Consider the following 16,251-nt stretch of genomic DNA (forward strand, 5'->3'; position numbering starts at 1 on the left):
CTGACCTCTAGAGAGATCTCTTGGTCTGGGTGTGACCAAACTCCATTTCCCTTCTCACCTGCTTGCGGTGAGATGGGGTTTTTCAGAAGGGAAGCAGCAAAGGCAGGCGAGTGCAGGCACCCCCTTCCCACGTAAATAGAGTCCAGCCCCAGGCGGGAGGGCCAGACTGCTCAGGCCTGTGCTGGGGGTCTTCCAGGACAGACCCTCCCTAACTGCTGCGGAGGGGGTTATAGTGGTCAAGGTGTGCGCAGGCCCTGGAGGCAGCTCTTGCACTCCCTGCTCTGTGACCTTAAGCCAGTGACTTACCCCATCTGTGCCTCAGTTTCCCCATGTGTAATTTGGGATAAAGAAACACAGCCTTAGAGGGTTATTGCATGGTCCATTGGAGGGGAAGCACTCAGCACAAGGCTTTGCCTGCATTGTCTCACTGTATCTTCACAAGTCACTCTGTGGGGTTGAAGACAACAAGAACACACAGAAGGATGGAGAAGAGCTGGTGCTGTGGAGAGTCTGCCAGTAGCAACCCAGAGAATCAGGGATGGCACCTCAAGGTGGCAACATATGAGCTGGACCCCAAACCACCAGATGGAACGACTGCTCACCCTGGGCCCAGGCAGTGCAAGCAGAAGGAACAGCAGGTGCAAAGGTCCTGGGGCAGGAATGAACTTCAGGCACAGAGGACTAAGAACTTCGTTGGTCAGAGGTGTTCACACCCAGGCTGTCCAACAGGTTAGCCATGGAGCTCAATGTAACTTCCAGTTGTGGAAGGAGCAATGGGCACTGTACAGCATGGGGTGGGAGGCTTCTTGCAGGTGGGCTGATGGCCCCCAGAAGTGAGAACCCCTTGGGAAAGCTCAGGTGCAGCTAGGCAGGTGGTTGTCCCATTGCTGGATGCTGAACCCAGGCCTGATCTCCAGCCTAGACCACACAGGTATGTGCACCCTCTTGGACTGTCCCTGCCCTACTCCATGCATATTCCTGTACCCCATGTCCTCATTTGCCACTGCTGCTTCAAGCCGCTGTAGTCGCCTGCACCTTGGACCCTGGGGGTGTCTCCAGAGACCTGGGTGCTGTGGGTCTGGCCTGGGGTGAAGTGCGTGTCTCGGCTCATCCTCAGCAGGGCCTGGCTGTGTCTCATCTCAGAGGAGAATGCAGGCTCACGTGGGGCAAGTCATTGGCTGCATAGGGAGGTGCTGGGCCTCCTCCGTGCGGAAGCCCTCACTCCTGTAGCCTCTCCCTGGGGCCCCAGCTAAAGCCTCGGGGTGGCCCTGGCTGCCTTGTGCTCTCCCCACTTAGGTGCCCCGAGAGTCCTTCTCCTCTTCATCGGAGCCTGTCTCTCCAGGACTGGCCCCAGACCCTGGCCTGTCTGAGAGGCGCCTCCCAGAGCCTGGTTTCTCTCCAGGGGGCAGAGCTGCTGCTCACGAAGGTAAAGAAGAGGGAGGACAGCAGACAGGAGTGGCAGTCCTGGCTGATAGCCCTGTGTCAGCCAGTGAGCCGAGAAAGCAGCATCGCTCTCCTGTTGTGGGGACGGTGAAACAGACTGGGGGTGCTGCAGTGATGTCAGGGCTGCCAGCTCATCCCAGGGAATCGGGGAACTGGATTTGTCTGGTGCGGGTCCATGCTGCTCAACATGATGAAGCACTTCTGGCTGGGCCAGAGGAAGATTCTCCAAGCAGTGGAAATCCCTACAGCCAGAGGCTCCTGGCTCTGCCCCAGGCCCAGGCAGCCTGGCTCAAGGGACAGTGCCATCAGGCCCCAGATCCCGGCATTAGACTCTCTTCCACTCCACATATTCAACCTGTGAGCAGGTCCTGTTGGGGTCTCTTTCCAGGTTATAACCCAAATCTGTCCACTTCTTCTTTACGTGCCCTGCGGCCACCTTGGCCTTAGCCACTGTTAATTCTCACTGGACCACTGCAGCAGCCTCCTTCAGTACCTGACTCTGCCCTCCAAACCTGGGCTCCATGCTGAGCTGCTCCAAGGTGAGTCCCATCATGTTCCTCAAGTGGCTTCTCACTGCCAACAGAACAAATGGCTACCTGACCTGACCCCTCTGCCCACTTCTACTCTCCCCCCGGCTCCCTGCACTCCAGCCATACTGCTCTCTCTCTGGCCCTCTGAGATGCCAAGTTCATTCCTGCCCCAGGACCTTTGCACCTGCTGTTCCTTCTGCTTGGACTGCCTGGGCCCAGGGTGAGCAGTCGTTCCATCTGGTGGTTTGGGGCCCAGCTCATATGTTGCCACCTTGAGGTGCCATCCCTGATTCTCTGGGTTGCTCCACAGCACCAGCTCTTCTCCATCCTGTGTGTTCTTGTTGGTTTCATGAAACTCACCATGATCTGAAACTTTATTATGTATTTATTTGTTTACATGGTTTTATCATCTTCTCTCTCAGTGGGATATAAGCTTGGTGAGAGCAGGAAGCAGGTGTATTGTGGTCGCCACCGAACCCTGGTGCCTGGAACAGTGGTCACCCCAGAGTAGGAGGGTGCCAATAACTATTTTTTGAGTGAGTGAATGAATATAATTCCCTGCCTCTGGAGGTATCCTAGAAAAAGGTAGACAACAGATGCTAGATGGTGCCCTGGGTACTGAGTTATCCCTGCCCCCACTCCAATGGAGGCGTCCCACAGAGGGTCACCCTGGCACCCTGTGCCCCAAGCTGTGAGGTTTTGTGGGTTTGTGGTTCACTTGGGCAGCATCCCTGATGGAGTCAGGGCAGACTGCGAGGATTTGGCATTGGGTCGGCTGGATCTGTGGGAGATCCCCAAGGGTGCAGAAGCCGAGCAGCAGTGAGACCCAGCAGGGGCTGCCCTGCTTCCAGAAACAGAGATGCCACCCAACAGCAGGGTGAGCTCCGAGTGTCCCGGGACTCAAGGCTCTCCAGGGAACAGCCAGGTGGTTTCATTGATGCGGACCAGGGCTCATTGACCTTCTAGTGCCTGCCTGACACACAGTAGGTGTGTTCATTCAGCCAACAGACATGTATTGAGCTCTACTGTGTGTGAAGCACTGTTCTCTCCAGATGCTGGACACAGAGCAGTGAGCTGATGAATTCTCTGCCCTTGTGGGGTTTACATTCTAGTGAGGACAGAAGATGAAGGACAAATAAATACACAGTGAAATAATGTGAGGCAGAGATGAAAGCTGTTCAAACGCAAGGGTGAGGGTAATAGAGGGGTGTTATCTTGGAGTGGTGGTCAGCGCAGCGTTTGAGCAGGCCACGAAAAGAGCAGAGAAAACATTCCCCGCAGAGGGAATGGCAGGTGCTCAGCCCTGATGTGGGAACAGCCTTGGCCCGCAGTAGGACGAGGGGAGTGGGTGATGGGGAGACCGGGGAGGAGCCAGCAGGCACGGGCTGGGGTGGAAGCGGCTGAGGCCAGCCTAAGGACTTCATATTTTGTCCCAAGCCGGGTGGGCGTTGTGGTATGCCCGTGTTCCTAGCCAGCTTTCCAGAGCTAGTTGTGTCATCTCTTTCCGACTCCACGCTCAGTGATGTCATGTTGATAGCTTGAAATTGCCAAAGCGGGAGTGTTTATCCCCCAGATATGGGCAAATGCAGCGAATGACATCTGCACCCCTAACCAGTTCTCAACATTTACGCTACGGGGAAGTTTTTGACTTGGGGAGTGTCATGATCTGACTTAACATTTTCAAATGTAAGAGAATGAAGAGAAGGAGCATGGACTTCTACTGAAGGCAAGAACACAAATGAGATGAATGAGCAGGTCAGTGCAGTAACCTGGGAGAGGTGGGCGGCTGGACCGGAAGGGGTGGCTTGTGTGTCTCTGGTGAAGGACAGCTGCCGAGACTTGCCCATGGGCTTGCCCACAGACTGGATTTGGGTTTATGAAAAAAAGGCATCGAGATATTCTTAAGTTTTTGGTCTGAGCAGCGTGCTGGTGGTAGTGCCGTTGCGTGGGTGGGAAAGACGAGGGGAGAAGCAGGTGTTGGGGGTGGTTCTCAGGGGTTCGGGTTCAGACGGGTGAGCTCTGAGATGCCCGGGACACCAAAAGGAGAGATGGAGCAGGGCTGGGACCCCTGAACTGGTTCCAGCTGGAGATGGAGCTGTCGGTGGGGGACAAGCATGAGCTTGTCCAGGAGAGTTGGTGGGAAGGGGGAAGTGGACCCCAGCCAGAGCCCAGGGCCTCTTCAGCGTTTAGAGGAAGCAGGGAGGGGACGCAGCAAGAGGGACTGGGGGGTAGGAGCCAGGACAGTGGAATTAAATGGCTGGCTGCCCAGCTGGTAATTTTGGGTTTTATTTTTTAAACTAAGCATGAGAAGTGTGTAGAGGAAGGACAGGTTGGATGGGGGAAGGGGGCGGGTGTGTGTGTGCTTGGTGGTTGTGCAGCCCCCATTCCTCTATAGAATCCCTCTTCCCTGTGGAGAACCCATTAGAAGGGGCTGAGATGGGCTGACCAACCCCTAGACTTAGGGATGGACACGTGCCCAGAGTAGCCAATCAGAGGGCCCCTGCCTTCTCATACACTGTGACTGGCTCAGGAATGAGCATGTGACCCAGGCTGTGCCAATGAGTGTTATCCCTGGTACTTCCTGTTGGAGCTTTCGGGAAAATGCCCTTATGCCAGGGTTGCTGAGCTGAGAGGATGTTATCCTGGGGATGCTAGTGGCAGGACGGGATTGTGGGGCCCAGTGCAAAATGGAAATGCAGAGCCCCTTGCTCAAAAAGCAGGAGAAAGTGCCATTAAAGGTACACAGAATGCTTTTCCTTCTTTCCACAGGCTATCTCGACTTGTCATGGTGTTTTTAGTTGCTGTTTAATGTCATTCTAAATAAAGAAAAAAATCTTAAATGATTAGCATGGATTTTACCATCCATCTTTATTTTATGCAATACCAGTTTTAGATGCAAATATCAGAGCAGAACATTTAGTGTGTAGAATCACCAAAATGATACAATTGTATTTTGTGGTTTGGCCCTGAGGGTACCTTGAGCTGTCCAGAAAAGATAAACACCAGCCAGGCTCAGGAGGTTGTGGGAGGAGAGGATCCCCAGGCTTGTGGAGCTGGCCAAGGGAGTGCCTCCAGGCTTGGGGATGTCGCAGACCCTCCCAGGCACCCCTCCATCCCTGCCATGCATGGCCACATGCATGCTCCCTTGGGCCTGATAGTTGCTGAGTTACCCCTCCCACCAACCACCTGGCTGATACCCTGAGCCCTGGCCTAGGGTGGGGTCTGGGAAAGTTGATTAGGCATCTCCCCTTCCCACAGACACCCCCACCTCAACCTATAGTGGAGGGTGATCCCCAAGGATCTCAGGCTCTGGATGGTAGGTGAGAGGCTCACTTCCACCTAGACATGGTCTCTGCTTGGCTGCCATATAGGCCATGGCGCTGCCAATATAGGGCAAAGATGGCTGCTACCATGCCCTGTGAGGCTGCTGGGGACAGATGCCTGACCTCAATGCTCCCTGCATCTGTGCCCAGGGTAGTCATGGGGAGAGGGGGTAGGGTAGTGGGGGTCGAGGACTTGTCCTAGGGGTGTGGGTATGTGGCAGGAGGCATGATGGCACATGAGTCCAAGCCCTCGGTGCATGCTCCCTTGTCCCGTCAGAATTCACTTACAAAACAGATTCAAAGACAAAATGATTATGGATTTCAAGACAGCAACTACAGAGCATTAAACCCCAAGATGGGGTCCTCTGAACGCAGGGCCCTTTGAAATGTGTGACTGTACTGGGCATATGCCTGTGAAGCTGGCCCTGGTTGGTGGCCATTCTTGCTCATGCCCTGGAGAAAACCTAAGAAGCTGAGGAGGGACAGGAAGTGCCAGGAGACAGTGATCAAGTGCTGATGACATCATTTTGTGAGCCTGGGGGTCCAGCTGTGGCTGGCTCTAAAACACACATGGACTTCCCGGGTCCTGAGCCAGTGAGGCCACTCTTTGCTCAAGCCAGTTTTAGTTGAGTTTCTAAGGCCTGAACAATGTGGGACGTGCAGAGGTGAGGATCTGGGCCTGTGTATCTGAACACCCAGATTCCTTTCTGGACTTAAAGAGTTTTGGAACTCTCAACCCACCGGTGTGTCTGTGGGTCACTTAGAGATGGAACTGCCGTTCCCACAGGGACCTATTCTATTCTCAGCCAGGTCCTGGATCCGTCCTAGGCCTCTAGTTCTTTCACTGAACAGAGGGAGGCCTTCCCAGTGTTTCCCCGGGTGGTTGATGTGGGTGTCAAAGGATACCCTGGAGTTTCACCCTGGGGTGGGGTGCGGTGTGTGTGTGTGGTGGCCTGGAGGGTGGCTGGGAGCTGGGAATGAAGGTGGGAAAGGTACATGGGAGTGATCAAGGAACATCCGGCAACAGCTGTGCTGGGGGAGGAGGCAGAGGAGTTAGAGACCCAGGGGGATGTGGCGGGGAGGGCTCTGACTGGGGGAGGGCAGGCCAACAATCTCTTACCAACTGCTTCCCCTTTAAACCCCTCCCTGGAATGGACAAATCGTCCATCCACCCAACCTTTCATCCAGTTGCCAAGCACATGTCCTGAATGAAATTGTTAAACAGGCATTGAGTAAATGTTGACTGTCAGGCATAGCCAGGCCCTGAAGATACCCAGACACCTTCCTGAAGAGGAACCTTTTAGAAAACATGAGTGCCAATTTATGAAAGACAAAAAAAAAAAATCCAACAACGTTTATAGGCATTTCCTCCGCTCTCCCAGCCGAGAGAGTAAAGACCTTGATTGGGTCCCTCTGGAAAAGGTGCATCTTCTTATTTCTTAGGTTATCAATTTTGTTGAATAGGAAAGAGTAGAAAAACTGTCCTGCATTTTGCAATGAAAATTTATTATGTGGGCAGAGCTGACCCACGACAATATCACAGTTCTTGTGTGTTGGGCATCTATTGAACGCCAGGGGTGGTGCTGTTGAAGGCTCACTCCACAGGTGGGTACTCATGCACATCCACACGTGGCAAACAAGGGACCAGAGCCGTGGAGAAGGGAGGTGAAGAGCCTGTTGTCACCTAGGAAGCAGCAGAGCCGGGTTTGTAGCCTGGTCTGTGTGGGCCTGGAGGCTGAGCTTGGGACTGAAAGCCCGGGCTTTGGACAGGTGCCCTGGGCAGGGGTGACCACAGGAAGCCCTCTGGTGTGTGGCCTTGTGGGTTCTGGTCTGCGTTCACTCATCTGATATCAACAACTTCCAGGGAGGGGATGGCGCGCACGGAACTCTCATACATCCCTGGAACAGCCCTCCCACCCCTGCTCTTTGCTGAGGGTCCCTTGGATGAGTGTGTCTATGGGGCTCAATCCACTGGGAAGGGGGACAGAACTCAGATTGGTCTGGAGCCCCAGCCTGCTCAGCATGACCACAGCAGCTCGTGAGGCAGCTGACCCAGACTGTGGTTATACTGCCTTATCCCTTCCCTCTGACCCCCAAGCACCCTTCCCCAAGGCCTGGGGAAAGGGAGTTCCTATAACGCCAATAATCATTACCGTTTCTTTGAGTGCTTGCTGCCTGCCAGGCATTATGCGAAGTCCCTTTGTGGGTGGGAGCAGAATCCACTGCTACCAGCCTTCCTTTCTCCTCCTGCATCCTTCCACTCTCCCCCTTGCCCTCCGCCTCAGCCATGTGAGTCCTTCTCCAGTGCCTTGAATGTGCCAAATCAGTTCCTGTGTTTAGTCTTTGCACCTGCTGTTCCTTCTGCCCAGAACATCCCCCCACTGTCGTTGGTCCTGCTGGTGTGGTGGAGATTTCTCATACCCATCCATCTGGGCTTCACCTCTCCTTCCTAGGCCCCCAGGAGCACTTCCTGTCCCAGGCCCTTTACAGGGACAGGCTGGGTCATGGGACTTATTCTGGCTGATGGGCTGTGAGTGTGAGTGAGGAGATTCTCTTCCCGGCTGAAATGGAGCAGAGCCCTGAATCGCTGAGACACCACATGGAGGCCAGCAGCCCAGGAGAGTTGTCTGACTTACCCAGACTGCATGGTCAAGAAATTAATCTTTGTTGTGTTAAGTTGCTGATATTTGGGGACTGATTTGTTACCATAGCATAGCCTATCCTATACTGAATAATATAGCCGACCCATTCAGGTCCCAGCTCAAATATCATTTTCTCTTGTCACCAAATCTAAAGTGGTGCCACCCCCAACTCACTGGTCCCCTGTAGCCCTGTTTTTATTTTCCCATAACAGTTATCTCATTGTTTATTGGTCCACTTGCTTACTGTTTGTTTGCCCCACTAGACTATAATGTCTGTCTTGTTCATGGCTTCATCTTTGGTGCCTAGCACAGTGGCTGGTGTATATAGGTATTTAGTGAATATTTTAATGAATGAGTGCATGCATTTTTTGAATGAGTGAGTGAAATAGGCAAATGACCATGCACATAGGTAGATGTGCAATCTGATGTTGCTACCTGCCTTTTTCTTACTGTGATTGGACATAAAGCTTCAGCTCACCAGAAGGCTGGAAACAACAACGAGTTGCTTTTTCAACTTTTAGAACATCAGCACAGGTTTAGGACTTGACTTCTCACCTCTCACTCTGTCTCTACAGATGAGGAAATGTGGGCCAGCTAGTAAAGCAACTTATCCCATCAGGTCCCCAGGTAACCTGCTCCTGGGGCTCCAGCCTCCTGATCCAGCACTCTTGCTGCCGAGCTTTGCCACTTCCCTATTACTTTCAGCCTCACTTGCTGAAAACATTTCCCAAGCATATTTGCCTCTTACTACCCAGCTTGCCAGGTAATCCAGAAACGGTGAACAAATCATCTGGGATGATTGATGGGTAGGTCTGGGCGGAGCTGGGATGGGGTCAGAGGTGAGGGTGAACAAGGCTCCTTCTAGAATGCCTCCTCAACAGCATCCTTGAGACTAGCTTGTCGTTCTGTTTCATACCTCTTGTAACACAGAGTGCAGGAGGGTGGATTCTGGTGAATCAAGCTTCTTGGTTAGGTACTGTTTCTTGGAGGCTGAGCGAGCCCCAGACAGGTTTACAATAGCTGCCTCCCCTCTCTGCTCTGTAGCACACTGTACATCAAGTATAGCACCTGGCATGGCGCATTTTTCTCTGAAAAATGTAGTGTTAACTTTTTCTTCTAAATATGAAGTGATATATGCTTATTGTAGAAAATTTGGAAAATATGGAAATGTATGAATGATAAAACAAAGGTCCTCTGTACTCCTCCCATCTAGTAATAACCATTTTGATATTTTAGAGCTTCTAGTCAGTCTTTTTCATCTGCACATGTGAATAGATAATGTTACCTAAACCCCAGGTATCCCCAGATCCCACCAGCTGGGGGTATAGAGTGGCACGTTAACCTCATTGTAGCCCCCTGTCCCTCCATCCAGTAGCCTTCAAGGCCTTTTCAGACATACCTGGGAGTGCCTGGGGGAGCCACACAGTAGCTCCAGCCAAATTCTTCCTGTGTGGCCTCCTTGCGGATGTCCACTTCCCTTAGTCCCCAGAGGGTGGTCCTTGTCACCATCCCTGCCATGAGCCTGCTGGGAGAATCTGTCCTCCTGCCCCAGGGGCTGTAGCCTCCCCTTGCCTGATGATTCCTGAGTGGCAAACCTGGGAGGCACCAGATGGCCCTGGAGCCTCATTATCCTGGTTAGGAGCGAGGAGAATGTTCCTTCCCCAGAGCTGTGCGGGCTGCACTTAATCACCCAGGCCCTGGAACAGCCATGCCTGTGCCCTGGGTCTTCCCAAGCCTCCGTTAGCTTGGCTCGTAGGCCCTCTCTGTGTGGGGCATCTGTGATCTGTCACACAGTACCACCCTTCCCTGGGGAGAGGGTCCCTTCTCTGCCAGGAGCTCCCATTGGGGAGCTGTGAATCACCCTGCAGATTTGGGACAGGATACAAATTTGAGGCATGACCGAGCCCTTCCCTGAGATTTTTAGAGTTGAAAATAAGAGAAGAGGACAGTCCCTCTTTGGTGGCAAAGCAGTGAGATGGGAACCCAGAAGCCGCCTTCTAGAGCTGTAGTGAGAAGTGGGTCTGCAGTGGAAGAATGGGAAGCTCAAGTGCAGAGAAGAAAGTCACAGGGGACAGAGTGAGTGCATCCTGGAGATTTGTCCCTGGATCCAGTTGTCCCTGAAGCCAGCTGTACCCCTGCTCACTGCACAGTTTAGTATCATGACCCATGAAATCCCACCTTTTACCAAAGTTGGTTCCAGTCAGTTTGCTGTCCCCTACCATAAGGGTCCTGATAAGTGCCAGTCCTTGCCCTGGGTGGGGTGGGACTGTCCTGCGTGTTTCTCCATCCCTCAACCCTGGGACCCAGAGCAGGAAGCACTGGGTGTGTTTGTATGTGTTTGCTCCCAACCTGATGGTTCAGATTCTGCTGGAACTTGTCAATATTGCTGTTTAGACAACATCTGGGTCATTTGCCAGCTCTCATTGCAGTATGTTATAAATTCTTCCCTGCTAGATGGTGAATTCCAACAGGAAGACTGGCTGCTTCTTAGTTGTGTGACTTCAGGCAAGTTTACTCATTTCTAAAATAGGGGTGCCAGTAGTATATCTAAGAGAGTAGCTGGGAAAACGAAGTGAGTGACTCCACATAGACGGATTGCTGTTTTTTTATTTGCTGTTCTTTTTCCAGGTGGTCAGTGCTTTGAACAGGCTAGACACCAAGTGGGTGCTCTGTAAATGTGTGTCCAGAGAGTGGAAATACAGAGACATAGCTCTTGGGTGTGCATGCCCTGCACCAGAGGGACACACACGCACACCACACTATAGAAGCACTCAGATCTCAGTGCTCTGCATAGCGGACCTCCAGGGAGCCCAGGGCACCCCCAGCTTCTCTGGAGGGCAGACTGCAGCTCTCTGAGGCTCTGGGCTGTCATCCTGGCAGCTCCATGTTGCTGGGAGCGCAGCTTGGAGCCTTGCTCAGCTCTATACCAGGGATCCAGGGCATCGGGACCTGCAGTGTTCTAGGAGCTGGGGGTAGTGCGTGTGTGGGCGGTGGGTGGGGGCTGGTTAACCTGGGGGATGAGTGGCTTGCTGGAATTCTGGCTGCTTGAGCTGCTGTTCTCTGGAAGCTCCCTTTCATCATACCCTGCATCCCTCAAACTCTTCCATTCTCCCTGCCTCCCCACATCCTGCCTGGAGGCTCTGGCTTGGTCTGTTTACTAGAGAGAGGGGAGCTTGTCCAGAGACCTGGGTCTGGGAACTCCTGGTGCGACTGCCTGTCTGCTGGCTTCCCCTTCTCTGAGGACCCTCAGGGCCAGGCATCTTTCTCCACCTGCCAGCCTTTCAGTGGCGCTGTGCACGGGAGCACCAGTCTCTTAGGATCTTCCGGAAGGGCAAGCTGTGTGCTGGGCCAGTCCCCCGGGGGGTTTGAGTGAGGGGAGGACACTACTTAGAGTAGCCTTGTGTTGGGGACAGTGTGTGTGACTGGGTGTGGCCGTCAGTGTGGTGTGCAGGATACTGTCAGGTTGATGCTTGTGTTACTGTTTTGTGTGGAATGTCTTAGTGTGAGATGTAGATTGCCAGGCCAGCGAGTTGTGTTTTGGGTCCCTGCCTATTATGCTCAGGGTATTAACCCTTTGTGCGGCTCCCCAAGGTCCCCTGCCATGAAAAGATAAGGGTGTGGGGGAGGACACCTCTTCTGGGTGCTCGCGGAGCCCTCCTTCCCTATCCCTCTATTTCACTAGATCCCAGTGGGCCTGAGTCGCTTGGCGCTGCTTAAGCTCAGACAACCGGCAGAGGGGAGGAGAATGCTGGTCCGAGGTCCTGCTGGGTTTAGAGCTCTTATTTTGCAGGCCACCACCCACACTCCTTTGCCAAGGGGATCCGGGAATGCGTGGGGGCTCCCTAGCCCCTTGGCTGGTCCCTTCCCATGCCCAGGTCCGCGCCCCCAACAAAGGCGGCAGACCACGTGCCCCCTCCCCGACGACGTCCTGGAGTGGGGACGTACGTGGCTCTGGGCTCCCTCTCCAGCCAGAGCAGGATCCGCAAGCGGCGCTGCGTCCCAAGTGTGCGAGTAGCGGCCCCCAGCAGCCCGACAGCCCCCCGGGCTGTGCCTCGCCCACTCCTAGCCGCAGCTGCTGCAGCGCCCTCGAAGCGGCGCTAGGGGGAGCTCTGGCAACTGGCTTGGCGGACGGAAACATAGCCGTGCATCAAACAGCAACCCCTAGGACTTGCCCGGAAAAAATGGGGAGGGGGAGACGCAGCGTTCTCCCTCCGCAGCAGCTCCAGGCTCTTCCCGTGGGAGGCCGAGAAAATAGCCCTGGGGGGTGAAGGTGCCTTTCCTCCCCGTAACTCACGCCTCCATTAACCTCCCTCTTCCCATAACCCCACCACGGACCTTCGCGGCCCCCCGCGCTCTGGAGTGTCCCCGAGAACTTCGCCTCGCGCGACTCGGGGACCCAGAGCCGAGCGGGCCCCTGGAACTGGCTTTCGTCAGTCTCTCCGAGTCTGGGGAGGGGGCCTCTAGGCGGCTACCCCCTCCTCTCGCTGCGGGAGGCGTCCAGCTGGGTGGTTGGCGTAGGAAAGGGCGGAACAGGGACGAGAAGCGAGCGCGAGGGAGCTGAGGAGACAGCCAGAGACAGAGAGACACGGGGAGAGAGACTCAGACAAACGGGGGGCGGGCTGTTACTTTGCTTCTTTTCTTTCTCTCTCCCCCATCCCCCCAAGTCTTTCTCTCCTATCCCCTTTTTCTGCAAAACTGGAACCACCCCGCGCGCCCCCGGCCCGAGCCGCGGCTCCAGATGTGAATTTGGTTCCAGTGGGGAGAACGCGAGCTCCTCGGGGCCTTGGCACATTCCCCCACTCTGAGGTCATTCCGTGGGTGGTCAGAGGGGAGAGCGCGCCGGAGCCTTCCTGCCTCCACTGGGGAGGGAGGGGCGCGAGGAGGGAGGGAGGCGCCGCCAGCACACCACCAAGCGGCACCGAGCAGTGATAACAAACTCAACTTAAAAAAAAAAAGGAAAAGGAAAAAACTTCCCCAAGTTGCAGCAGGAGACGTGCGGACGTGCGGGCGGAGACCCGCGGCGGGGAATGTGGGTGGCCCAGAAGCCCCCCGGCACCCCTCGGCTGTTTTCTCCGGCCTCATCTCTGCTCACGCTGGAAGACGATCAGGCCCTGCGTCCCTCGCCGGGCAGGAAATGTGCTGGAGGCAGGCTGGGCTTCCTACTGGAGACCCGGGGGGCGGCTGGTTCCTTTGGGGCAGGTCCCCAGGAGCGCGCTGCAGTGGCTTCATCCCCGGCAAACGACATCCATCCACCCCCACCCCTGACGGGCCCATCCTGCTCCCAACCGGGCCTTGCGGGTGTAGGCAGATCCCTCCTGCTCTGGCCTTGGAGAGCTGGTATTTGCATGGGGGTAGAGGTTTCTCCCCGCCTCCCTCTGTTCTCCCCGCTACCTCCAAGGCAGACCTAAAAACAAGGCACCACCATCCTCTATAATCGACTTTTTATTAAGATTATAAATTTAAACAAATAATTTGAACAGTTTTACCCGGTGATATACAATTCAGTATGCACAAAAATACAGGAGAATGAGGGAGAAGGGCCAAGAAAGGAACGGTTGGCAACTTGTTTTGGAGTCCACATGGTGCTGGTGGCAGAGAACCAGAGGGGCTGCAGAGCAACCCCACCTTTTTACAACAAAAGGCTTTAAATTAAACAAAATCTATCGAGCTGAAGACACAGGACAGGGTTCTCGGAGCCTCGAACAATGCTGGTTTCATGAAATGCAACCAAAGGCTGAAACCAGGACAGTGCAACTTTAGAAGCACACACACACAACACATCTGACCAGGAACTTAGTGAAAAGTCTCCAACGCAGTCGGCGGTCCCGGCTCCTCCCTCCCTCGGGGCCGCCGGGGATCCAGGTGAAGGAATCGACTTCCTTTTTTGTTTAGTGAGGACCGCAGTGTTGGGCATGATGGGAAATGTAGTCCGCCGTGCCCGCCCCCAACCCCTTCCCCAAACGGTGTCCGAAAGTGTCGGGGTGTCGGGTGCCACCCCCGAGTCCGGGAGACGGGTGGAGGAGGGGAGGCGAAAGGAGCCAGAGAGCTGGGAGAGGAGGGGCTCAAGACACCCGCCCCGGGAAAGAAAAAAAAAGTTGAAGTGTTTTCATTTCTGCCTTCTCATTTTGAGAACTTTGGAGGCCGCCCCCAGAGAGGAAATGTGACCCAAACGTCCCTTTCGGAGATAGAATTTGCCTTTGTTTTTGCTCAGGATTTCACAAGACCCATTCCTCACCCCACGGAGGTACTCGGGAGAACCCGGAGCCGGGCTTCCTGGGTCTGACAACTGATTGGCATTGGCGTCCGGGGCCTCGCGCCCTTCTGCTCTGCGTCCCCGGCGCGCTCCGGCGGCCCGGGCACCCTGCCTCGCCCCCGGCTGCCCGGCACCACCTCCGGGCAGCAGCCCTCCCTCACGTGGCTGGCTTCTCGCTAAACACCACTGCAATCACTACGATAAAAAGAAAAAATAGAGTAGGAGAAACACAAAGCATACTTAAATAGGCGCTTTTTCTCTCTGCAAAAATAAAGTCCAAGATCTTAGATTTCTTTTTTTATTATTATTTTACAATTTATAAAACATCAGCCGCCTTCCCCTGCTGGTTCCCAGCTCAGACCCGAGTGGCCGGGCGCCTGTTTGCTCCCTCCTCTCGCCCCTTGGCCGAGTCTTTGTCTGGCCCCAGCCCCGCGGGGCCCCGGGGCCCCGTGCCCTCGGGGGGTCCCTAGAAGGCGACAATGGCTCGAGTCCAGGCGCCGAGGCTGGCGAGCGCCTGCTTGGCGCACAGCTGCCCGTTGAGCGGCGGCGGTTGCTCCGAGGAGTCCGGCTGTCGGCTCACCAGCCCGGAGAAGCCCGAGCCAAAGATGGAGATCAAGTTTGAGATGTTGGACGCGTCCGGGGACGGGTCGGGGCAGAAGTCCTCGAAGCGGGCGCGCTTGCAGGGCGCGAACGGGGCGCCCCCGGGGGGCTCCGCGCCCAAGTCGCCCGCGTCCTCGTCCTCGTCGTCTTCCTCCTCCTGGCCGGGGTAATACTTGCGCTTGCAACCGGCCGCGGATGCCAGGCCGGGTCCCGGGGCTCCCTGGCCACAGCAGGGGCAGTGGGCGGCGGCGCAGCAGTCCTGGTGCAAGTAGCCGTTCTCCACCGTGGTCACCACGTGAGTGTCCAGGTCCAGCACGGTGGTCTGGCTGCTGCAGTGCACGCCGAAGTCCGAGGGGGCCGGGTACGCGCCCCGGTAGAAGCCGGAGGAGGAGGCGGGGGCCGGGGAGGCGGGCGGGGAGGCGGCGGCTGCGGCCTGGGGGGCGGCCCCTGGGGGCGAGGAGGGCGCGGAGCAGGCAGCGGAGGCGCGAGGGTCCCGCGGGCAGAGCGCGGCGGGCGCGGGCGGCATCGGCGCAGGACCCGGCTGCAGCGGCTCCAAGGGCTGCCCGCGGTGGGGTGCGCCGTGAGGCGGCTGGAGCGAGGCGCCCCCGGGCAGCTCCGCGAGCGCCCCGGCCGCCGCCGCGCAGCCCCTGGGCGCCGGGTGCGGGTGCAGCTGCTGCTGGAGGTGCAGCTGGTGGAGCTGGTGCAGCTGGTGCCGGGCGGCCGGCTCGCGCGCCTCCGCGTCGCCGCCGCCGAGTTGGAGCGGCCCGAAATCGGCCGCGCTGGTCGGCATGCCGGGCGCTGCGTACGCCGGGTGCTGGTGCTGGTGGGGCGGCTGCTGCTGGCGCCGACAGAGCTCGGCGTAGCGCTCGCTCAGGTAGAGCTGGCGCGCGTTGCGGAGCACGTAGGACACCAGGAGGTTCTTGTGCAGCTTGATGCCGCCGCGCTGGGTCCGGGAGCTGTGGATCTTGCGCAGGGAGATGCTGATCAGGCTCTGGGCGTCCAGGGCGCACTCCATGCTCCCGCGGAGGCGGCGGCGGCGGCGGCGGAGCAGCCGCTGCCGCTGCTAATGCCGCTACTGTTTCGGCCTCCAGCCGGCCGCGGGGCCACGCTGGACAGGGAAACGGAGCCCGGGTCAGCGGGTCGGCTGCGCTCCGAAAGGAGCCGCCACCGTGCGCTGCACGCCCCCCGCAGGCTCGTGCTCCCCAGTCGGCGCCAAAGCAATGAGCCTCGGCCGGCCCCGGCCCCAGCTATTTAGCCGGGCATCCGGGTCCCGCCCCGCACCTGATGAACCAATAGAAGTGTCCAAAGACTCCCGAGTGACAGGCGCTGCCCGCCCCGGGGCCTCTCCGTGGGCCAATCAGACCAAGGCGGTTCCTTTGTGCTATTCAAATACCGAACGGACCCCGGGCCTCCAACGCTGCCGCTGCCTCGAATGTTCTCCTGGGGCTGCTGCGCCGCGC

The 16,251-nt window shown here is 56.4% G+C and overlaps 1 protein-coding gene and 1 long non-coding RNA gene across 2 annotated transcripts in view; one reads left to right on the top strand and one right to left on the bottom strand.

Annotated features, from left to right (window-relative positions):
* The first annotated feature begins 2,380 nt into the window (after window positions 1–2,380).
* The window catches only part of LOC130683050 (uncharacterized), a 127,357-nt gene continuing 113,486 nt past the window's right edge, over window positions 2,381–16,251 (top strand). The window contains exon 1 of the long non-coding RNA XR_008996654.1: window positions 2,381–3,728. This is a non-coding gene — a long non-coding RNA (uncharacterized LOC130683050). The remainder of the gene's footprint in view (window positions 3,729–16,251) is intronic.
* On the bottom strand, window positions 14,474–16,029 carry IER5L (immediate early response 5 like). The gene has a single exon (XM_036913630.2). The coding sequence runs from the start codon at window positions 15,804–15,806 to the stop codon at window positions 14,658–14,660; it is 1,149 nt and encodes a 382-aa protein (XP_036769525.1). The 5' UTR covers window positions 15,807–16,029; the 3' UTR covers window positions 14,474–14,657.

Source organism: Manis pentadactyla, chromosome 3, assembly GCF_030020395.1.
Source record: "Manis pentadactyla isolate mManPen7 chromosome 3, mManPen7.hap1, whole genome shotgun sequence".
NCBI classification, from domain to species: domain Eukaryota; kingdom Metazoa; phylum Chordata; class Mammalia; order Pholidota; family Manidae; genus Manis; species Manis pentadactyla.

Excerpts from the sequence above, each read along its gene's own strand:
- IER5L (XM_036913630.2), bottom strand. The coding sequence starts at position 15,806 with ATGGAGTGCGCCCTGGACGCCCAGAGCCTGATCAGCATCTCCCTGCGC.